The sequence below is a fragment of the Artibeus jamaicensis genome, unplaced genomic scaffold, assembly GCF_021234435.1.
Source record: "Artibeus jamaicensis isolate MK-2021 breed Jamaican fruit bat unplaced genomic scaffold, CSHL_Jam_final contig_685, whole genome shotgun sequence".
In the NCBI taxonomy this organism is placed as follows: Eukaryota; Metazoa; Chordata; class Mammalia; order Chiroptera; family Phyllostomidae; genus Artibeus; species Artibeus jamaicensis.
The window spans coordinates 20,272,757-20,296,335 of NW_026521924.1; the positions used below are offsets into that span (position 1 = coordinate 20,272,757).

Below are 23,579 nucleotides of genomic sequence, written 5' to 3' on the forward strand. Positions count from 1 at the left end.
GTCCTTTGGCCTTGCCGGGTCTGGCACCTGGCTGCCTCCTGCACACTTTGCTTCAGCCCCCTGGGCCTCCTCGCTGCTCCTCCAGCACTCCCCACTCCCACCAGCCACAGGGGCGTGGGCAGGCGCTGTTCCCACCACCAGGCAAGCCAGCCCACCAGGTTTAAGTTGCCCTGTTGTTTACATTTATACTGAGTCTAGGGCCTCATCATCATTCTCAATGCACCAGCTCATGAAGAATCCATCTTATTTTCCATCCCCAGAGCCCAGCACGGACCTGGCACAGACTATTTTGTCAAACGGGATGAAGGTGTGGGCGAAGTGGAGTGAGGGAGAGAAAGGGAAGGAATGAAGGAATGATAGAGACCAGGCGGGGGGCAAACAGTGAAACAGGTGGAAGAGGAACCAGAGGTCAGGAGACAGTCCAGTCAAGCCCTGCCTGCCTCCAGCTGTGTGACCTGGGGCCAGTCTCTTCACCTCTCTGGGCCTTGTTTCCTCTTCTATAAAAATGGGGTCAGGGTACAGGTGCCGCGTAGTCAGACGTGTTAGGACACACTGTGGATGCGGAGGGTTCTGCACTGACGCCAGAGCACACAGAGGTTGCGGTCACTGGCATCCACGGACAGGGGAGGACAACCCAGGTGCGAGCCTTCCCGAAGGGCGGTGCCGAGTCACCCTGACAGGTAGAATTCTGAGGGGTTTTGCTTCCTCATTTTTGTGTGCTTTTTAATTATTATACGTCATAAAAGCAACATACTCTCAGGATAGGACAAGGAATGTAAATATCTAAAAAAAGAAGTGAAACAAAAAAGCCCTCCTAATTGTAACCTATAGGACTTTTGTTTTACTCTTAGTTTTGAGGTTGAGTGGCTGAGTCTGGAGGAGGGGCAGGGAGGTGACCTTTGCCCACCATCAACCAGGGCAAGAGCTTCCCAGATGGCCCTGGACCCTGGCCAGGTGTGTGGGCGCTGGGAGGAGGGAGGGGAGCAGCTTTGAATCTCCACCTCTTGCCTGGTTCCTGCGCCCTGGGGCCTGGGCCGAGGCCAGGCTCCCTGCTGCCCTTAGTGAAGGCTGGTGTCCCAGCCTTAGGCCTGGCCCCCCCATGCCACCAGACTCCTGTCCCCATTGCCCAAGTAGTAAGGCATCACTCCTGTCCCCAGGGATGGCATCCTGGAAAGCCTCATCCTCACAGTCTAAGGCCTGGAGTCTTATCCAGCATCAAGCACACCTGGTCCCAAGCCCAGCCATGCCACTCACCAGCTGTGTGACCCTGGACAAGCCACTTCCCCCCTCCGAGCCCCCATTTCCTCCTCTCAGAGGAGCTAATATTAGCAGCTTGTCAGGACGGTGCAATGATTCAGAGTCTCTGGGCGTGGGCAGTCTCTGCCCAGGGCCAGGGCGGACCAGCCAAGAGTGCCATGGAGCCCAGCGCTGCAAACCTCTCGTCCAGGCAGCGCTGGCCAGCTCACAGGCGCTGAGAAAGTGCTCCACGGTCCAGCTGCGGAAGCACAGCTTCCCCTGAAATTCCCCAACCAGAACCTACCCCGAGCTAGAGACGGTGCTAAGGCCCATCTCCCTGGGGCCCACAAGATTCCTGTGAAGGAGGCTCCGTCGCTACCATCCCCATCCTACAGGTGAGGAAACTGAGGCTTGGAGATGCCAGTTCTCTTGCCCGCCTTCACCCAGGGGTTGGAGGCAGAGCTGAGATCAAACCAGGCAGTCCGACTCCGGTGCCCGTGGGCCAGTCCACCGTTTGGCTTCCCGAAGAAAACATCGGGACCAAGGGGTCAGGCAGCCCCTCGTTCGCCCAAGTTTTCCCTGGCTCCATGGCATGCCATGCCTGGGAGGAGGCTACAAAGACTGAGTCAGCCTTGGCCATGGGGACAGAGGGCAGTCAAGGGCAAGACCCGCAGCTTAACCTGCAGGTGGTCACAGCCTAGGGTGACAAAGGTGAGCGAGGGAGCTCGGAGACCCAGGCCACGGATGGGGGATTCTCCAGGAAGCCCGTGGGGTTCTCTGAGCAGATGTGTTTTAGGCCTCTCAGAAGAAAGGGTCTAGGACAGGGGGTGTCCACAAGAAAGAGGAACCCAGAGGTCACCAGGGCGCAGACGGTCATGGTGTGGTGGTGATGAGGAAGGAACTGTCCAGCTGGGAACTGGGGCCAGGCTGTCCCCGCCCAGCCTACCAGTGTGGAGGGCAGTGCTGAGGCTGCTGGGGACCCTTTCTGGGCCTGAGCCCTGGTCTCGGAGTCAGAAGAGCTAGAAGCCCGAGATCTGCCTCTTAGATTTCCTCAGCCCAATACTAGCAATGTAAGTAATAGTAGTACTAGCAGGCAGCAGCACTATCTAAATATTTGCTGTCATGCATCGGAGATCATTTTAAACATTTCACATGTTAAATCATTTAACCTTTACGGCCACCCCAGGGTCAAGGCACTGTTACGCCCATTTTACATATAAGAAGACTGAGGCTCGGAGGTGGTAAGTGATTCGCGCAAGAACATGCAGACGGGAAGACGCTGAGCTGGGGCCTGGACGCAGGCCCAGACTCCAGCTTCTAGGCTCCCAGCCAGCCCTGGATGCCAGCCCGTTCTCCTGGGCACTGATCTTCAACCTTCAACCTGGAACAATCTCTAACCTTCTTCTGGGCTCCAATTGACAAGATTCTTTTTTCATTGTTTTGGTTTTAAATTGCTTTATCTTTCTCTCCTCTGCATTTTCAAAAGTGTGCCCTATTCCTCAACATTGGTGGAGGTATTATTATTACTATTATTATTATTATATCAAGTTATTAATAAGTTATACCTAGTGAGACCTTCCCTGGGCCAAGTTCTGTGCTGAGTGGCTTTATGTCACTCCCACCTGGGGAGGCAGGTCCTGTTGTTTTCCTCTTACAGATGCGAAACCAGAGGTTCAGAAAGAAGTCATTTGCTCAAGGTCACAGAGCAAGTTGGTGGGAAAGTGGAGGCTTTTAACTCCAGTGCGCCTGGGTCTGAAGTCTGTATTCCCTGCCCTGAGCCCGTGCTGCCCCCCCAATGACATCCCCAGCACCTCCCACCCCAGGGCCCTCAGTGCCCTCCCCCCCGTGGGGTTCTAGAAGCGGAGGGCAGTTTCCAGGCCCTCCCCACGTCCCGCTGTGCAGCCCACCTGTGCAGGCCACGGCAGCGAAGACCCAGCACTGGCCATACTTGACCTTCTGGAGGCCGTAGTTCTTCCAGCGCCTCAGGATGTCCACACTGCCGATCCAGAACATGGGGCTGATGCCATCCATGTACTTTTCGTCCCAGCGTCCCACCAACACGCCCTGGTCATCATTGCAGTTGACCTGCAACCAGCAGGGCATCAGAGGGACCAAGTCAGGGTGAGGGTGGCAGTTGTGCCAGACTGAGCACGAGTGTGGCAGGGCGTAAAAGGCAGGGAAGGGAGTTTCAGGGTGGGGGAAGAGCAGGTGCAAGGCACCGGGGAGTGACAGACTGTGGTGCATTGGAGACGGTTGGAACCGAAGCCCGGGTCCAGAAAGGGGAGGGGGAGGTGAAGAGGTGACGCTGGAGATGAGGATTTGTCTGTGACCCGGAGTGACCTGAGTAACCCAAAGACCACTTCAGGCCCCTCCCCGGAGTGTGTCATTCCCCCAGTTCCTGCTCACTCGAGAACAGAACCCAGGCTTCTGACCACGGCCCACGAGGTGGCCTGGCCCTGCCCACGTCCACAGCCCCACTCGAACCCTGCTTCTCTCGCTCACTGTGCCTCCACGCTGGCCTCCCTTCTGCTCCTCACACCTGCCAAGGTGACTCCCTCCTCGGGGCCTTTGCACAAGCTGCTCCCTGCACGCTCTGCCTGGAATGCTCTCCTCCCCCTCCGTGTTAGAGCAGCTTAGAGAAGAGGTCCCCCAGCCTTCTCTGTGGTTGGGCCCTGTGGTCGGACACTCACACATCTGGGCTCGTTCTGTGCCTGCATCATTATTTATGACTCTGCACTCGTTCACACGACATTTCGGTTCATGTCTGTCTCTGCCCACCCTCCCACTAGACCACAAGCTCTAGGAAGTTAGACACCACACATGTCTTATACCCGGCTGTGTCCCCAGTGCGCAGGACACAGTGGTACTTAATAATATCTGCTGAACGAATGGCTTTGAGGAATCACATGGCATTATCCTCATTTGGGTAAATCTTGTCTTTCTAAATACAAGTTCTCTTAGCTGAGACTTAACCATCCCCTGAATACCCCTACTGTTCCCTCTCACGGGCCCCTGGGCTTGGCCTTGCCACTCACCATGGCGCTCACCACCCGGCACACATAGATGGGGCTGCTGCGGCGGCAGCAGTCACGGCCGCTGTTCTCTTGGAACTTGGGGTTGACATTCAGGAGCATCAGGCAGATGTCCAGAATATCACCTTCAAACTGCGTTCAGAGGAAACAAGAGGAGGATGAGGGGAGTGAGACATCACCTCCTCCAGGAGGGCTGCCATGAAGCCCAGCAGCTATAGGGCTTCTCTGCTCTGTCTCACACGGACTGGGAGGTTCAGGCTGGGTTGGCCCCATCTCTTTGATGCCAGCTTCTCCTGGCCCAGAAGGGGGTGGGAGTGGGACAAAGACCTAGTGTGTGAGAAAGGAAAATGGGGTGTGTCTGCATCCAGGGCCTGACTGGGGGGCCCTAGAAATTTGGAGACCACAGAGTGGGGAGCGCAGTGTCCCAGGGGCTTCCCTGCCCTCAGAGTCACCTCGGACCCCGCCAGTTCCCCATTCCCCCTTCTGCTCAGCCAAATCCCCCACTTCCCCTAAAGCCTCATTTACCCTGCGGAGTGGAGGAATGTCGCCTCCTCCCCCACCCCAGCCCCACACACTGCTCCTGTTGGAACCCATGTGGATTATAGAGAAATCTAATCTCGTCACTCCCCTGTTTCCGCCCCACTCAGAGTACAGTCCAGACCCCCCTGCGGCCTGTGAGGTGCTCCAGGGTCTGTGCCCAGGGATGCCCCTGCTCCGGCCTCATCTTGTACCACTCTCCCCGCCCTCGCTCTGCCTCAGGGCCTTTGCACTTGCTATTGCAGCCTTTGCTTGGCATGCTCCTCCTGCCACTCTCCGTGTGGCTCCTGCCTTTCCATCCCTGCAACTCAATCGTTCCCTTTATCAAAAGCAGGACCCTGTCCTTGTCACCTTCATCTGTCATGTTCAAAGGCTCTTCCAGAGGCCCCCGGCTCCCGATCTCTGTGTCTTATCCCAAACCATGCCCCATCGCAGGTCTCCCTCGATGGCTTGAACCCTTCTGTGGCTCCCTATCACCATCGGCCTGGCATCAAGGCCAGTTTAAAATGTGAACATGGCCGACTTCTCCCACTTCATCTCCTGGGGCTCCTTCAGGGACATGGCGCGCCCCAAACTACCACGCACTTCCTAGGCATGAATGTCCCTCTCTCCAAGCCTTGGCCCAGTTCCCTTTGCCTGGTAGGCCATGCGCCCAGCTCAGACGGTGCCTGTTTCAGAAACTGCCCTGACCCCTGTGGGCACTTATTCCCTTCCTTCACATCAGGAGGTTGAGGGGGCGGCCGTGAGATGCTTCTTGCTTCATGACTTTTCTCAGCAGTGTCTTAGGATTTATTTATGGGAGGCTGGATGGTAGAGGACAAACAGCCCAGGCCAGTCTGCAGGAGGATGAGGGACAACATGAGACAGAGAACAGCCACCCAGGTGCGGTCACTCAGGTCCGGCCAAGAGAGCCATGCCCTGGCTGACCCAGAGATTCCTGAGAAATAATAAAGGATTATTGTGCGCTGGCTGGTGTAGCTCAGTGGATTGAGCGCGGGCCTGCGAACCAAACAATCGGGGTTCAATTCCCAGTCAGGGCGCATGCCTGGGTTGCAGGCCAGTTCCCAGCAGGGGACGTATGAGAGGCAACCATACAATCGATATTTCTCTCCCTCTCTCCTTCCCTTCCCCTCTAAAGATAAATAAATAAAATCTTTAAAAAAAAAAAAGGATTATTGTTTTAACGCCTCTAAGGTTTGGGCTTGTTTGTTATTCAGCAACAGCTGGCTGGTACATCTAGATCAGTGGTTCCCAAACTATGGACACTGGACCAGAAGCATCAGCATTACCTCGGAACTTGTTAAAACTGCAGATGCTCAGTCCACACCCAGATCTACTGAATCAGAAACTAGAGATGGGCCCAGTGATCTGTATTTTATACACTTTTCCAGTGATTCTGCTGTGTATTCAAGTTTGAGACCCACTGATGTCTATAATGTTTAAAGCCCCCTCTCAGCACAAGCCTGCACCTAGTGAACACTTGGCAAGTGCTGCCTGTTAGTTTGATATATGGGCTTGAATGCCCCCTTTTCCCTCCCAGAGTGCCTGCCTGCCCACAGCTCCTGAAGGCTCTCCTAATTCTTTCTCGCCTTGAATATCCAGGGCTGTTGCTTCCATGGCAGGCAAGGCGACCCTTTGCCGTGTGGCCTCAGGCTGGGCTGGGCTCTCTCTGAGCCTCCAGCCATTTCAGGGTGTTTGATTCCTGGCAGCATGGGGTGGGTGACTCTGAGACCCAATCACACCTTTGCAGCTTCTGCCTCAGACCCAGGTCCTGGCACGCAGTGGGTCTGAGATGGCTGGGAGGGGCAGGGAGGAGGGGTCCTACCTGCCCAAAGTTCCAGGGTATACTCTTGATGAACTTGGCCGAACCCTGGTAGATGAAGCCCTGCTGGGAGAGGACGTACTCCTGCCGCTCCTCCTCTGATTCCAGGTACACAGCGTCCTCTGTGGGTAGGAAGGAAGGGGCCTCAGCTTTGGGTCTGGTGGGGCCCAGGGTCCCTGCAGACACGGCAGCTGGGGTGCCAACAGCCCGGGGCCAGGTTGGCACCTCAGAGGCTTTCCTATCTTTGAATCTGAAAACTACTCATTAATAAACAATTTCGTGCCAATGACATAAGGTGATACCGGTTAGTGACAACACTGGCTGGCTGCGGCCTTCAGTCAACATTTTCTGGATGCAGTGCCAGGATTTGTGATAGGCGTGTGGCCTATATTAACTTGCTCATTTGCCACAAAAGCCCTTTGTGGATGGGATCCATGAAAGCCCCATTTTACAGGTGGGAAAACTGAGCCTCAAGATTATTGTACCAATGGGAAAGCTAATCCCAGAATAAGAGACAGGGGAGTGCCGGTCCGGAGTCAGGAGCCCCCTGGCTGGGATCCTCACTTGCGGTGTGAGATCCTGGGCAGGGCACTTACTTCTCCATCTCTGCCCCTGTCTGTTCCCTGCACGTAAAACATGATTGCAGATCTGGAAGGTGCTCTGTAAACTAAAGGCCCGAGCCAGTGTGAGGAAGGAGCACCTTTCAGGGTGGAGAGAGAGCTGAGGAAAGGCGCCTGCAGCTCTGGTCAGGAGGGTCCTGTCCAGCTGGGGGTCAGGGACAACCATCCAGAACAGATGGCATCTCATGCCTTGACATTCTAAGCAGATGACCAGAGACAGCAAAGTTGCAGCTGCTGAAAAATGCAGGGCACTTAGTTGACTGTGACTAGTGAGGACAGAACAGGGGGCTGAGGCGGCTGGGGCCAGGTGGCGGGGAGTCAAGTGTCAGGCTTGCCTCTGCCACCTCTGCTCCACAGCTGAAGAGATGGAGGCTGGGAGAGGAAATCCAGAGCCACAGGATGCCTTTTGGTGGGTCCTGGGCATTTTTGCTTTTAGATAAAAATATTAAAGATATATTTTATCATTGCATTGGTATTATGATGAAGATATTAATAGTATATCTTAAAACATATTCTCTGGCCTAAACATTCATTGTTTTCTTCTCATTTTAAAAGCAATCATCTGCCCTGACTGGTGTGGCTCCATTCGTTGGGCATTGTCCCACAACCTGAAAGGTCACCGGTTCACTCCTGGTCAGGGCACATGCCTGGGTTGAGGGTTCGGTCCCCAGTCCGGGCATGTACAGGAGGCAACTGATTGATGTTTCCTTCTCACATTGATGTTTCTCTCCCTCTTTTTCTCCTTCCCTTCCCCTCTCTCTAAAAATAAATATATAAAATCCCTTTTTAAAAAATAGATAAAATCAATCCATTGATAGAAGCAGGGAACATATTTTCACGTGCCCCTGAAAGCATGGTGGCTCCAGGTCCTGTGCCTATGGAAGTCGGTCTGCAAAAGCACACCCAGCCTTTCTAGGGACACTGGGCCCAGAATGCAGTTGCCCAGGCCCCCGCCCCCTGCCCCTGGGCTCCATCTGCCCATCGGCAGTGACCAGCACCCCCACTCTTACTGCGTGGAGGAAGGCAGATGTGAAAAGGGCCGAGTGTCTTACGTGTCCTGCTGTTTCCCTACAGAAATTAAGCAATAAAAATTAGCCTTGTAGTAAGAAAACTTTGTGGTTATAAACCAACTGGCAGTGTGGGAGAAAGAATGAAAGAGAAAGAAAAACACACGCTATTTTCCCATGGGAGTGAGTGTGTCAGGATGTTGAGAAGTCCCCTGCTCCGGCCTCTATCTGGGAGGCATTGAGGACAGAAGCCTCACATATAACTGGTGCTTGATCCTGTCCATGTTGGAGCTCAGGGACAGGAGGGTCCCCTGTCCCAGGCAGAGCCTGCCCTCTCCCCCAGAGGGAGAGAACAGCGTCCTTGTCTACCGTCCCACCCCAACAGAGCCCAGCTTCCTGCCCCCCAATCACCAGCTCCACCATTTCCGCTTCCTCCTGGAGACAGGAGCCTTTAGTCACCGTGCTGTTTGGCTGACCACCACGCCAACCCACCAGGCAAGGAGGGGACAGTTCAAAAGGAAAGAGGACATGCCCCAGAACCTTGCTTCCTGTTTCCTGGACTTTAAACTCCCACGGTACTGGATGGGGCTGCGGGGGAGGGGGAGCGGGGCAGAGGCAATGCTCCTGCTCCGCGGGCTGGACTGCCGAATGGCCACAAGCTCTGTGGACTGTCAAAAACCAAAATAAGCACACCGTGGGGTCCAGCAAGGCCCACCCTGTCCTGAGAAGCCACTCCATGTGGCCATGTGAACAAGGGTGCACGTTGCGACTCCCTCCCTGTGATGAGCAGCTGGGGCGGGGGACCAGCCGAGTGAGCGAGGCACACGGGCAAGATGGGAGCACTCGGGCGATTAAAGGGAATGAGCCGATGTGTGCGGACGAGTGTGGGAAGATCCTCCAGGCACACTGTGGAGAGAGAAGCAACCCGGTAGGTTGCTGTGCACGGGGTACCCTTTTCTGCTCAGTGGAGACAGAGGAGCTCACCAACGCAGGGGTTCCTCTGGGCTCGTGCCCCCGCCCCCAGAGCTAAGGACAGGAGCCCTCCTCCAGGGCTGCTCAACATGTTCCCGAGGAGGGAAAGCCAGGGCTTGCTGTTCCTCTTTCTCTTGAAGGTTTTACCAAGACAATGGGTTCTCTGGTCTTCGTGTTATAATGAGAAACAAAAGCTAGGGCATGCAAAAGGGACAATAAAAAAATCTTTCTGCTAAAATATAGAATGTCCTCAACATGGAGAAGAAAATACAAAGCAAGGGCCCTGGAAGAAGCTGGCTGTCTGATGCTGGGGAGGCCAGAATCTGCACCCCGGGCCCAGGCTTTGAGGGGGGGACCCCTTTCTTAGGTGGAGACCCACCCACAGGACATCTCTCTCTGCCTTGCTGTGTAGGAGCAAGCAGGATGTAGATCTGGCTGCCTTGTAGTCAACTGGGGAAACTGAGGCCCTGGAAGTGCCACGGCAGCCTGCCTCCTCCCGCCTGCTCAAGCGGCCTTGGTTCTTCCACACCCTCCCCTCGGACTCCAGTTTTGTCCAGCACTGATTGTCTTTCTCATTGAAGAAGCTGCCCAAAGCCCCTTAGCTTCTCTGAGCCTCAGTTTCCTGCCTGTGACGTGAGGAGGCTGGCCTCTGCCCTCAGGATGGTCCAGGTGGATAATTGAGAGTGTGTACGAGGAAACACTTAGACAACAAAACCTCACAGGAGGTGTGGCCACCGCACGCCTGCACCTCCCACTGTTCCCCTTCCCCAAGCCAGTCTGGCGAGATTTAAAACAGAGCCCTGTGAAACGACCAGGTGGGGAACCGTGGCCGTGGGCATCCCCTGGACACCACATGCCTGAACGGGGCTTGTGGACCAGGCCAGCTCACAGTGCTATGGAAATAGATGGGCCAAGACGTGGGGTAAGATTGCTTGGTGGCTGTGAGGCCTTGAGCAGGTCGTTTTGCTTCTGTGAGCCTGTCTCCTCTGAGAATGGGAGTAAGAGGATCCTTACAGCACAGGGTTTTGGGAGGCAGAGCACGGAGTTGTATAAAGTGGACCTCACTCAACCCACACTGCTGTCTCTTCTGTCCCATTCCTCCATCCTCAGTGTCCCCCATGGGTGGGTCTAGCCCTGTCCATCTCCCCCTGCCCATGGATGGTGTGGCTTACCTGGGCACCAGGTATTGAAGAGCAGGATGAAGTGGCCCAGCAGGAAGCTGGAGCCCTGGTCACCCATGGAGGCCTCCAGGCTGAGGCGGTACAAGCCAATGGGGGCGTGGGCCGGGGAGGTGAGCTGCAGCGAGAGGGTGCTGTCCTGCTGGTCTACCACCGAGGCTGTCCAGGCACCCTCCTCCACACTATCGGACAGTGGGAAGCGAACCTTGGTCCCCATGTCCTTGCTGGGGGCTGGGCCTGTGAAAGGAGATAGCAGGGACCATGAGCCACAAGCTAAGGGTCCTTGGGCCTGGATTCAAGACTGCTAACCATTGAGAGAACTTCAGCAAGAGATTTCACTCCCTGAGCCTCAGTTTGCCCATCTGTAAAGTGGGATCAAACCCCAGCCTTGCATGGTAGTTTTTGCGAATGCATGAAAAGCTGCAGGCACACCGCAGGTTCTCAACCAGACAGATTCCTCCTGGGAGACGGGACAGCGCAGCCTGGGGCAGGTCTCAGTCGCAGTGCTCTGGGCCGGCATGACTTTGGACAAGCCCATCCTCTGCTCAGTTTGCCCATCTGGAGCAGGGACAGGAATTAGGTAGATGCTCTCCAAAGGCCCTCCTTTCCTGCCTAGTTCCTTAACTGCTAGTGTCCTTCTTCCCTTTCAGAAAAAGAAGCCCAGGCTCACCCAAGCCGGTGACTCGATTGGTTGGAGCCTCAGCTCATATACCAAAGGTCACAGGTTTGATCCCTGGTCAGGTCTCATTCGGGAGGAAACCGACCACTATCTCTCTCTCACATCAATGTTTCTCTCTCTCTATCTCCCTTTCCTCTCGCTCTAAAATCAATAACCATATCCTTAGGTGAGGATTTTTTTTTAAAAAAAAAGAAGCCCAGAAGCCCAGGCTCTGAATAGGACGGGACTTCTGATGCCCCTCAGAGCCTGTCTGAAAGCCCCCTTGCTGTGGGGCCTGAACTTCCTCTAAGGGTCTGTCTCCCCCGCACCTGCTCCAGCTCTTGGCCTCCGGATCCCCACAGGCAGCTCAGAGGAGGGGTCATGGCCATGTCTCACCTCCCTGTGGACTTCGCACTTTATGAAATGCCCGGGCGCTCCCTGCTTCCCCTTTCAGTGGGAAAACAAGCTGAGAGAGAAGGGGACTTCCAAGGTTATCCCAGGGGTCTGTGGCAGCTAGCATCTGAGTCCAGGTTCCTAGGCTCCGGGCTGTCCCCAAGGGAACCTCTCATTCCCAGAGCCTGCTCCCTAGTAAGGGGAGCCCCCACCAGGGTTATAAGGCTGAGGGAGGTAGATAGAGCTGCTTTTTCAGGTGGAGGGGAGCGCCCAGCTCCTGCGGGCAGGTCTGAGTCACAGGGAGCGTGCCGGTGGGCTGGTGGCCCTTTCTGGACTCGGTGGCTGAAAGGAGAAATAGAAACTCCTCCGCTCAACTGGGCAGCTGTCCAGGAAGGGTTATTTTTAATCTTCCACCTCCTTCCCTGCAGCGCTGCCCACTGTTGCTGACAGTGCAGGGGCCTGCTCACTGAGGGGCTCCCTCCCAGCACCTGGCACCCAGCCCCCATCCACACCCAGGCTCAAATAGAATCGTGAACTAACAGACACGATGCAGGCCTCTGGGGCTCTGTCTGGGGGCCAGGAGCCCGCTGTAAGCCTGTAACTATTCTCTGTCTTGCCGAGTGGGCACTGGAGGGAGGAGTTTGGCAGCACCGGGGCCCGAGAGCCAATCTAGGTCTGCCTCCCCAACTCGGGCCCTAAGCTCTGTGTGACCTGAGCTAAGTCACTAGGCTTCTCTGATCTGCAATTTTCTCATCAAACAAAACAGATTTAGATCACATGCTTGGGAGGGTCAGATTTCAGGTCTGAAACTGGCTCCGTGACCTTGGACAGCTTAGCTTCTCTGTGCCTCAGCTTCCACATCTGTAAAGCGGGTCAGCTGCAGGGACCTCATCACACGGTCAGTGTGAAGCTGGAAGGTGAGGCATGTCGACCCCATCATAATGTGCCTGGCACATAATAAGTGCTCAATAAATAAAAGCTATTCTATATTGTCACCATCACCTCCTAATACTGTTTAGAGGAGTCTGTGGGAGTTCATAGAAGGCATCTAAAACGGAGACCATGAAGTAGTAATGTGAGCCATCCTTGGTGTCACCAAAAGGGACCGTTAAAAATCAGCATTCTCAGGCCAAATAACATATTGAGAACTGGAGTGAAATGGAAACTGAGGCCAAGGGGGTAAAGTTGGGGTGGCCCTGTGTCCCAGTTTGCCAGGGACAGTCCTACTTTACGCCTGTGGTTCTGGTATAATCATTATCATCGTTTTTTATATTCACTCAAGGACATGCTTACTGATTTTAGAGAGAGAAAGAAAGGGGGGTAGAGGGACAGAGGGGGAGAAACATCTCTGTGAGAGAGACGCTGATGGGCCCCCTCCCCTACTCACTGCAAGTGGGGACCGAACTCCCAACCCAGGTGTGTGCCCTGAATGGGAATAGAACCCGCAGCCTTTCAGTTTACGGGACGATGCTCCAACCAGCTAAGCCACACTGGCCAGGCCCTAGAAGAATTATTAATGGCCTCTCTTTCTCTCTCCAAAATGCCCCGGTTTGCAAGATCAGTGATCTGGCCACCACGGTAACATCCTGGGCCGGGTCCCGTCACCACTGTCTCTGTGGACTTACCACCCCCAGGGAAAGGTCAGCACACACATGTCCCTTTCTCTAGTCCCAGGACAGCTGGTATACACACACACACACACACGCCCCTTTCTTCAAAGGGGTCTGGAGGGTAGGCTGTCCCCTGGCCTCACCGCTGCTCACGTAAGCTGGCTCTCAAAGTCCCTGGGCTGTGGTTCCACACAGTACTCTTTGTGGGGCCCGAGACACCACGGGGACCCCTCTGGGCCTAAATGACTCTGAGGACCTGAGGGATCCTGGTCACTATCCTGACCATGGTGGCGGGAGGCCAGATGTGGTGGATGAGGGGAACCTTCCAGAGCAAAGCCTTCTTAGCCTCATAAGGGCTCTTGTCACTCCTTCAGGCTGACCTCACTCCCACCCCGCTCACCCCAAAGCCCCGCCCTCCCTGTTTAATCCCGTAACAAGGGTGGTGTCTGTCTGCTGTGGTGCGTACCCTGTAACAGAGCCTGTCAGGTCTCGGGCTGTCAGGGTGGGGTCCGTGGTCCCCGGGTATGTGTGGGGTCAGGCCACACGCTTCATTTGCTAAGTGACCTTGGCTGCCGCTGTCCCCTCCCTGGGTTTCAGTGTCCCTGAAGAGGTAGGACAGCATGATCGCAGAACGTGCCAACGTCTGAGGGTGCCCAGGCCAGGCCCAAGGCTGGATGAGTGAGGTCTGGCTTCCTCCCATTGCCCGTCAGGCCTCTCGGCCCCGGGAAGGGCCTCAGCCGCCCAGACAGAGAAGCTGTGAGCATCCAGAAACCCCGTGCCCTCCGTGGCTGCCACGGGGGCTGTGGAAGTGACCAGGGCGGGTTGGCTACAGTTTGAGATAACTGAGTGAAAACTGGAGAACAGAGATTAGTTGCTGGGATGAGAAGGCCAATAGCTTCCATCACCCTGACCTAGAACCCTAATTACTGGACACCAGGCTGCCTAGATCATTGAGAAAGTAAAAGAGGGGACACCTGAAAAGTGAAAGAAGGAAAAGGAAAGCAAAAAAATCACAGGCTACTCAAGGTCGTAGCTCATCTATCATCCCATCTCACAGAGGAACAAACTGAGGCCTGGTAGGCATATGAAGGTCCTTGCTGTAGGGTCACAGCGATGAAAAACACTGACTGTCAATCTGGGGTTTGACATTCTCCTACTCACTGTGTGACCAGGGCAAGTAACTTGACCTTTCTGAGCCTCAGTGTTCCCCTCTGTAAAATGGGGGTTCCCTCTCCTTCCAAGATGGGGGCGGGGTTCGGAACGAGCATGTAGTAGGTGCTCCGTAGATGCGATCTTTGTCATGCCAAGCTTAGCTCTTCTCAGAGCACCATTGTCAGATGCTCCCACTTGGCACTTCACAGACAGGACACTGAGGATCAGAGACTGGCCAGAGGCCCCTCTGTTAGAAAGGGCCCCACGGGTGCTGGGTGTGTGCCCTTGGGCAGTGGGTGTGTCTCTGCCAGAAGGGAAGGGGAAGGGAGGCCAGGGCTGGAGGGGATATCCGAGGCCAGTCTGCAGGCACTGTAATAAGCGCTATCAAACGGGCTCCCAGGTAAATTCAGGCCTCAGCCAGGTGGGCGTAGTCCCTGCTGGCTGCTCCGTCTGCCCTCAGAGACCTCAGGAAGAGCTGGCCTTTCCCACCCTTGGGCCAGAGTCCCAGCCATGTGGCCCCTCACTGACCTCGAGGGAGTGGTTTCTACCAGAAGCCAAAGCGACTGGTTTGGCATTCGAAGCCACTTTCCCAAGACTGGGCACTGGGTGTCTGGAAATGGGGTGACTGGGGCTGTGATGTCTTTTTGCCCATCTCTGGAGCCCCTGGAGCAAAATCAGCAACAGTCACTAATATCTACAGGCCACCCCCCCAAAGTAGGCCCTTCTCTCTTAACAACCCTCCACCAGGACTGCTTTCCACATGATCAAACTCAGGCTCAGAGAGGTTGATCAACTTGCTCCACATCACACAGCAGATGGGCAGCCCAGTCTGCACCAGAACCCAGGTCTGTATGTGCAGCCCCGAGCCTGAGGCAGCCTTGCAGGGGCTGGAGACAGCTGGGTTCTCTCGACCACCCGGATGGGATCTGGGCCCGGTCCTAGAGGCCTGGTTGGGTTGCATGGATTTTGGGAAAGTTGTTTTAATGTGGGAAAGAGCAAACATGACCTCAACCCCAGCCCCAGTGATGACAGGTTTTTAGGAACTCAGGTAGGTAAGAGCATAGACTTGTTTACAAAGCTGGGTGGCCTGGGGCGACATCTCTCAACTTTCAGGCCTCAGTTCCCTCATCTGTAGGATGGGCCTGTGACTGCTGGGAATTTTCCAGGGGGCAAAGAGGGATGGCGTCACCTGTCCCACGGACTGTCAAGGGACAAGGATGTCCCAGAACAGGGCGAGTTCAGGGTAGAGGCACTTACCAGTCACGACAGTGAAGGTGAGTCTGTCCACACTGGCCTCATAGTTTCTGCCCTCAAAGTACAGTGTTATCCGAAAGGGCTGGCCCCGCCGCACCACCAGCCCCTTCTGGAACATGTCTGCCGTGTGGTGGTCACGGCTATTGGCCTCCAGCTCCAGGTCACATCTCTCCAAGACCAGATCTGCGGAGACAGTGAGGGGCATGAGCCTGGGTGGCACCCCTCAGCCAGCTGTGACCCCCCACCATGCGCCTTGTTGGCACAGTGCTTGGCACATAGTAAATGATTAGTAAACTCGAGCCATTCTTTCACTGTGGGGGTGGGAAGGTTCTTTTGGTTAAAGCAAGGGCAGTATTTGGTATAGGTTAATTACATAGCCTTTGCCTTTCAGGTTCAACATCCAGTTTACAAGAAATACAGAGAGAGGATTGAGGAACATTTTAAACAAAGAACCAGGACACAATCAACAGAATGCACACTCAGTCCTCTGTGAGGAGGACTGTGCCCGAAGGCACAGTATTTGGTTTCTTTCACAACTAAACTAGAAGAAAAAAATATGGGGGAAAAAAGTTGAAGGGAGAACCTATATATTAACAGGCACTTAAGAAACATTCCAAGCCTTTGTGCTATGTGAGTCTTATTTAGATTTTAAAAAACGATTTAACACCATTTATTACATATAGGAGGCAACCGGAAATTTGAATACTGATGGACTAATGGTGCTATTAAGGAACTTTCATTAGTTTATGTTTAAAGACTCCTTATCTTTTAGAAAGATATATTGAAATATTTTCAGATGAAACGATGCTTCCAAATAATGCAGTGGGGGTCAGGCTGGGCTGTAGGAGGCTGGGGTAACCATTGGCGATGGTGGCTGAGAACATATGTGTTTATTATACCACTCTCTCTACATTTATGTATGCTCAATATTCTCTATAATAAAAGGTTTGTTTTTTTATAAATCCTCACCTGAGGATATGTTTCAGAGAGGGGAAGGGAGAGAGAAGCGTCCATTGGTTGCTTCCCACAAGCACCCCAAACGGGGAATCAACCTGCAACCCAAGCATATGTCTTTACCGCTTGGGAATCAAACCCTTCACCGCCTAGCACATGGACGACACTCCAGCCAACCGGACCACTGGGTCAAGGCCATAATAAAAGTTTTTTTAAGGGACAGGGATCCGGGAGTCTTCTGGAGCCAGGCTTTAGTCCTGCTGTGCTGCTCTGTGGCCCCGGATGGCTGCCTCTCTCTCTGCTTCCTTCGCTGAAGCCTCGAGGGGCTGCTGGGAGCTCCAGCAGAGGGTGTTAGGACAGCCTCCTCCCCGCCACCGGGCCTCCCCTGGCAAGCAGGAGCTTGTTCTGGGAATATTCTATTTATAGTTTCAGAGGGAGCTGAAGACCAGGGTAGGGGTAGGGGGAATGGGGTGGGTGGGGGTCTGAGGGAAGCACAGATCTCACTAACCTTGGCAAGCTCAAGGTCAAGATTGGGAAGCCCGTAGGGTGGGGGAAGTGGGAAAGGCAGATTCTCAGCGTGCTGGGGCCCTAGGGGAGTATGTGGTCCAACTGAGGCCCAAGGGTAGGGGTTTACCCAAAGTCACCCTACAAGTGAATCCTTCCACTGGGACATCACTTCAGGCCTCCTGCCTCTTGCCATGGAATGTCCCACAAATGAGGTACAAAATAGACATTATGTGGCCCCAGGTTCCACGGCAAAGCGCAACTTTGGAGTTTGAACACAGGGCTGCCGTTTCTGGAGTAACCACCTTACTCACAGCGCAGGTTTGTTCTCTACATACACGTACCCCTCCTTCTCCCCCACCTTGTCCCCATGCTATTCTCCAGCCAAAGAGGGAACATCGGGAAGCCGACCCTCTGCAATCACAGCAGGAGAGGCCTCTCCATAGGAAGGAGGGACTTCTGGTGGCCTACGCAGGAGAGAGCGCTGGTGTCCCCGGGAGACCTCGGAGAGGTGGTCAGTCCCCACTCCCAGGCTCTTCTCTGAAGAAAGATTTCTAAAAGCCACACCCAGCTCCAAAGGTACAGAAATACAAGGATCTGATGCCCGAGGACTTCTGCCCTGAGGAAGGACCCAAGGTCTTCCACTGTGGGGGACTCCTGTAGGAAGTGGCCCCTCTGGCAACGGGGTGGAAGGCTCGTCATAACTGGCACCTCCAAGGTCTCTCAGTCCGACTGAGCCCCGCTGTTGGGGACAGGGATGAGGAGCTGCATTGGGGATAAGTGGTCACCTTGGTGACACGTCACATTCAGGCCTGAATTGGATTCTGATCCCACACATTGGGAGCTGGGTCCCAGAGAGGGACGAGGGTGGCCTGAGGTCACACAGCAGGTCCAGCAGGTTCATAGCTCCTCCCACTCAACCCTGCTCCAACTGCCCCATATCCCTCACCTCATTCCCTCTCCCCATGGCTCCTTCCAAGTGCAGAGGTCATTTGCAAATGGCCTTGACCCAAGAGCCATCCGGGATGCTGGGACCGACATCCCTCATTTCAGAAATTCCCCCAGGATGGTGGCACTGCCTGTGTGTGCAGGGAGGGCAGGTAGGAAAGCAACTGAGCCCCTCCCCCACTCCTCTCGGCCCTCCAGGTGTACCAAGGGTCGGCATCATCATCATGGTTGGTTTACAGCAGCGGAAACTGAGGCTCTACAAGGAGCCGAGGACTAGAACTCGAGAGCCAGTAGGGACCTGAGAGAACACGCCTGCTCTCAGCCTGCTCCTCCGTGGGATGCTGGAACTTCCTCTCTGGCCCCTGGGACCGAAGAGTCAGCCAGGGCTGGCTTGTGCACCACCAGGAACGCGTGCGCGCCTCCTTACAGCTGGCAGGGACTAGCCAAAGCTGCGTGTTGTGAGGCCAGGCCAGCGACCCCTGCGTTGCGTTGTGTCACTTGGCACACAGCGGAGACGCAGCCCAGCTGACCTACTGGGGGTAGGAATGATGGTCCGCTGGCACAGTGCCCCACAGTCTGCAGCTTACCTTCCTGTGCCATTGCCTCGCCGGTCTAGGGAGGCAGGGGTGAATGACCCCACCCTGGGAAATCCGAGGCCCCAAGCCCAGGCAGGCCCCAAGCCCAGGCCTGGGAGCAGGCATCTGGCGCCCAGCGCAGCCCTCCAGGATAAACCCCAGCCTGTCCTGACCCCAGCCGCACTGGCAGACCACCGAGACCATGGAGGAGCAGCCAGTCACGGGGGCCCCTGAGCACAGCAGCGCTGACCCTAATACTCACCCTCAGCCATGGTCAGGCGGTGGAGGCAGTGGCGCTTTGTACTGGTGGCAGGACCCTCCAAGTGCAGACCACTGGCAGACGGTACTGTGCTGGAGGCTGAGACCTGGGAATTTATAACCCGCTTTGGGGCGGGCCGGGGGCGGGACCGAAAAGGAAGGCGGGGACCTCATGAGGCCGCTAAGTCTGGTCTGGCCGGCTGGCCTGCCGGCTGGGACAGGAGTACCAAGGAGTACCAAGGAGGGAGCGGTAGAAAGGCAAGGGCTCCCCCTGGGGGAGCGGCCTGAGCACAGGGCTGGGACAGCAAGGACAGGAGCACACACTCAGATCAGGACACACAGACACACCTGGACGCACAGTGTCAGACCTGGGGGAACAAAGACACCTAGAGAGAAAAGTACGAACCTGCAGGTACAGACTCACGTGGGGCGGACACAGACACACAGTCCTGCAATACAGCAGACAAACCTGGGCACACAGTGACATGGACACAAAATCAGGTTAAAACCCCAGGCAGGTTAAAACACAGGCAGGCAGACAGGAGCCCGCCAAGAACCACACACTGAGATGCAGATGTCCAGATGTGCCCAGCTCACAGACACCAAGGTGCCATCAGATGCAGACACACAGTCAGACTGGGGCACCCACAGGCCTGCCAAGATGTGGGTACCTGGAGAGCTCCGAGGCGGGCACACTCACAGACACGGACTCGTGTGCAGAGGCAGACGTGCCCACTGGGACAGACACCCACACATCTCCTCCTGGGGCGGAACCCAGGGAGGCTGTCTCTCTCATCCATTCCTCAGTCCACCTAACCACCTACCCATCCACCCACTCACCCACCGCCCATTTACCCATCTATCTACCTGCCCATCCACTCACCTGTTCCTCTACGCACCCTTGCCTGCACCCCACCCTGTCTTCACTCTCGTTCAAGTCGTCCTCGCAGGCCTATTGTGTGTCAGAAGGGAAAAAAGACAACTTTCCAGAGACTCAGCCTCTGACCCCTCCCACCCAGCACCCTGCAGGGGGAGACATCATTTACCCACGCCCTCTGGTCCCCCAGCCTCCTATGCTTCTTCCCCACCCTGAGTCCCCTTTTCTGGAATAAGTTCTATATCTGTTGATGACTTTGGGCTACAGAACTGGCCCCAGTTCCCATTCCTGGTGGCGCTGTTCAGGGAACAAACCTGTGTTGCTTTAGTGGTGTGTGTGTCCCTGGGTCACACAGGTCCTGCCTGGGGTCTTAGTGGACGAATTCGTGACACGGTGCTGGGTCCTGCTGACCTCTAAAATAGCCCCATGGGTGAACCTTGTAACTGCCCCATTTTACAGCTATTGCTGCAGAAACTCCCCTGACGTTGGCTAGAGCTCAGTGGCTGACCAAGGTGAGTGAACACCAGTCTGGAAGCCAGGGTTTGCATTCCCACTCTGCCCCTGACCAGCTGTGGGGCCACGGGCAGGTATTTTTGGCTCCCCAGGTCTCAGTTTTCCCCTCTGCAAAATGGGGATAAGAATTTATCCCTCACATGGCTGGAGTAAGGCTCAATGGAAAGGGCTGAAGTCGGGCACCTGGCATGTAATGAGCACTCCATAACTGGGGCCCCTGAGTTTTGGATTAAAAATGCCAAGTGTCCCAGATCATGGCCCTGGGGGACAAGGACCTCAGAGAGAAACAGGAGGCACAGGGACAGTGTGGCTTTGCAGAAGGGAGGCTGCGAACTGTGTGGTACACAAATGCCAGCCCTGCCCCAAATGAAAAGATGGATTTTGCCTTCATTCGTTCTTTTCCAATGAAAACGATAAGTTCTGTTTCACTTGGTGCTAATTTCTCTTTATAACCCCCGCCTGGGAGCTCCCTGGGAGACACAGTGCACTCGAGTCTTTTTAGAATAGCCATCAGGTCCTTTCCGTGTAGGCACGGGGCTTGGCACAGAGTCCTGGCCCGTCCCTGACTCAGCCAGTCTCCTTCCTCTCCCCTTACCTGGGAACTTCGTCACCTGAGGGACTCGATGTCAGGTGCAACCCCAGGACAGGGCCAGTCTGCGTCAGCATCGGCCTCCGAGCAGTGGCAGGCAGAGGCCAGAGCCCCGGCTGGGTCCACAGGCCTGGATCTCAAGCGCCAGTGACCAGGGGCCCTTTCCGCACTCTGGGCCTCAGTGTTCCAGTGTATTCAGGGGAACTGGAACCCTGCCTTGTCTTCCATCTTTGGGCAAGTAAAGATCCAAAATCCTGTTTCTTGGAAGGGAAACAGAGGCCTAAAGAGGGCGGTCGTGGGCTCAAGAGACCCCTATAGCCCAGGTCCTAACGCAAGGTCCACAGGCTGAATTCGGCCCTCCCCCTGTTTTATCCGGCCTGGCACCTTGTTTCTACCCCCAGGCAGGGCCGAGCTCTCCCTTAACTATTAAGGAGTAGTTACATTTATACAGTCCTAAAATGACATGCAGCCCTTTGAAGGCAATTGTGGGCCCCGGTGAAAATGAGTTGGACGCCCCTGTCCTATGACACAGGTAGCAGCTCTTTATCATTCTGCGCAAGGAGAGTGCTGCGTGATGGTCAGAGTCGGCGGGATCTGAGGTCGCTCGGCTGTGTGACCTCGAGCAAGTCACTAGACCTCTCTAAGCCTCAGTTTCCTCCTCCGTAAAATGGGTATCGTAAGAGTCCCCACCTTCTGGGGTTAGAGACATCTGTTTGGTGCTGAGCATGCGGTAAGTTCTCAAGAAATGGCCCCTGAAACATCCCCCCATCGTGAGGATGTTAAGGGCCAGGACTTGCCGCCCCCTGCAGAAGTGAGGTTCCTGTGTGTAGGTGACGCAGGTGGCAAACAATGTAGAATATTTGGGGGGTGCTCAGAAGAACTCCCTGCATCCCTAATAAGCCTTGTGCCCAGGGTCACTGATGCCTGGACCCCACCAATAGACAAATAAGTTCACTTTCAGCAGGATCTCAGCGCCTTGACGTAAAGACAAAGGTACACTTTTACAACTTCTGAGTCACCTGTCACCAGCCAGGCGTCCCATGTAAAACTGTATAATTTCTATCATCTGTTAAATGAGGAAAACAGGGCTCAGCGAGGGGACGTGACTTGCCCAGGGTCACACAGTCAGGGAGCGGGGCATAAAGTCTGGCCTTGATTCGAAAGCCAGCGCTGACCCTTCGGTGGTCGGAAAGTCAGTGCTGCACCCAGCCATGCTCCTCCTTGCCTGGGGCTGTGGCTTCAGAGGCCTGGGTCCCGAGCCCTACGGCCCTGGGCGAGTGCGGTCCTGCTTCCCACCCACCGTTATCTGATGTAAGGTGGACATTCAATAAATGTTTGTGTCATGAGACGGGGTGGGGGGGTGAGTCAGAGAGAGCTGAAGGGAGGATGGAAGGAAGGAAAGGAAGGAAATGGAAAAGATCGAGGTTCAAAGAGGTTGGGAAACAGGCTGAGGTCACCCAGTGCAACTGGGCTCCCAGGCCCCGGCCTGGCTGAGCCATTCCCCAAGGACAAGGGGCCCACAGGCAAGAGATGGCCCTGGGTGGCCGAGCTGAGAGGAGTGAGAGGACAGGACAGTAGTGGGTGGGACAGTGACCGGGCATCTGACGGCCTCGGCTGTCCTACCATCCGGTGACTAATGGCGGATGAGCAGCGTCTGGCATGAGCAAGTCCGGGGAGGGCAGGACCAAGCTCCCCGGAGGTGGGGTGGGCTGAGTTAGGGGCTAGAACTGGAGACTTGGAGAAAAGGTCACAGGGTAGGTGTGACCTCTCATGCCCTTTGAGAGGGACTGTGGCTGGTGGCCTGTCGGAGCCAGGGTCTGTGTGCCCCAGGCTGTGGGGAACAGAGAACATCACTCCCAATGGGGGTGGCCCTGCCAAGGTGTCCATTTTGCAGATGGAAAACTGACCTGTTCGTGGCGTCTTCAGCCCACCCACAACACATCCCCCACCCCACTGACCCTGTCCCTGCGTAGGATCTCAGCCCCAACTATGCCACTTAAGTTCTGTGGGTGTGGGCACTTCAGTTCACCCCACTGAGGCTTCAGTTTTCATTCCTATAAACTGGAGAATCCCATCTATGCTGTTGGAATTCACCCCTCCCTCCCGAAACCCCTCAGGGGAAAGCCTGAGTTCCCAGGCCTGGCCTCTGAGGCCCCGGAGATCTGGCCCCACTCACCCTCCGATCGCATCTCCCACATCTGTACGCTCCAGCCTCCCCAGAAACCGCACCAGCCTCCAAAAGCAGGCTGCAACTTTACTCCCCGCCAAGTGTTTCCTCAAGCTGTGCCCTGTACCTGGGGTGCCCCCCTCCGCCCCTCTTCACCTACCAAAATTCCACCTGGCCTCATCTGAGGACCAGTGTCTCTCCCTCCCTCTGCCCACCTGCTTTCATGGCTGCTCAGTAAATATTTGTTGAATGAATGAGAAAGAGAGAGAGAGGCTTGTCCAACCCTGAGCCAATCTTTGGGGATAGCCAGTTGCCCTTGGCAGGACCAGGGACCAGGGTGTGGTACTGTGGCCTCTGGCAAGCCTGGTGGCCTCCGTCGGAGACCAGGGGTCTGAGCTCAGCCGACCCTCCAATCCCATCTCTTACAGCCCCAGGGGCAGGAAGACCCGCTGCTGAGCCTCAGAGACCTAGAGGGCAAACAGCTTCCCTAGACCCCCCGCAAGTCTGGGCAGAGTTGGGGAGCCCCAAACCCTGGAAAAGTACGTGCTGGCCCAGCACCTCTACCCTCAATTTTGAAAGCTTAGAAAGCTGCTTTTGTTTAATTTGGGAGTGGGAGTTGTTTTGCAGTGGGGTGGAACGTGAGGGTGGCGTGGTGACATCAGTGGTGAGCGGCATGGCGGGGGGCTGACGTGGAGGACAGTAACCCCAGGCTCCATCCTGGAC

At 55.4% G+C, this 23,579-nt stretch overlaps 1 protein-coding gene across 1 annotated transcript in view; it reads right to left on the reverse strand.

Annotated features, from left to right (window-relative positions):
* TGM2 (transglutaminase 2) overlaps window positions 1–18,824 on the reverse strand; it is a 30,712-nt gene extending 11,888 nt beyond the window's left edge. The window contains exons 1-6 of the mRNA XM_037164514.2: window positions 18,715–18,824; window positions 15,475–15,654; window positions 10,399–10,641; window positions 6,631–6,749; window positions 4,272–4,400; window positions 3,144–3,321 (exon numbers count right to left, since the gene is read on the reverse strand). Coding sequence (XP_037020409.2) covers window positions 3,144–3,321; window positions 4,272–4,400; window positions 6,631–6,749; window positions 10,399–10,641; window positions 15,475–15,654; window positions 18,715–18,724 — 859 coding nt within the window. The 5' untranslated portion in view covers window positions 18,725–18,824. The remainder of the gene's footprint in view (window positions 1–3,143; window positions 3,322–4,271; window positions 4,401–6,630; window positions 6,750–10,398; window positions 10,642–15,474; window positions 15,655–18,714) is intronic.
* Window positions 18,825–23,579: the final 4,755 nt, after the last annotated feature.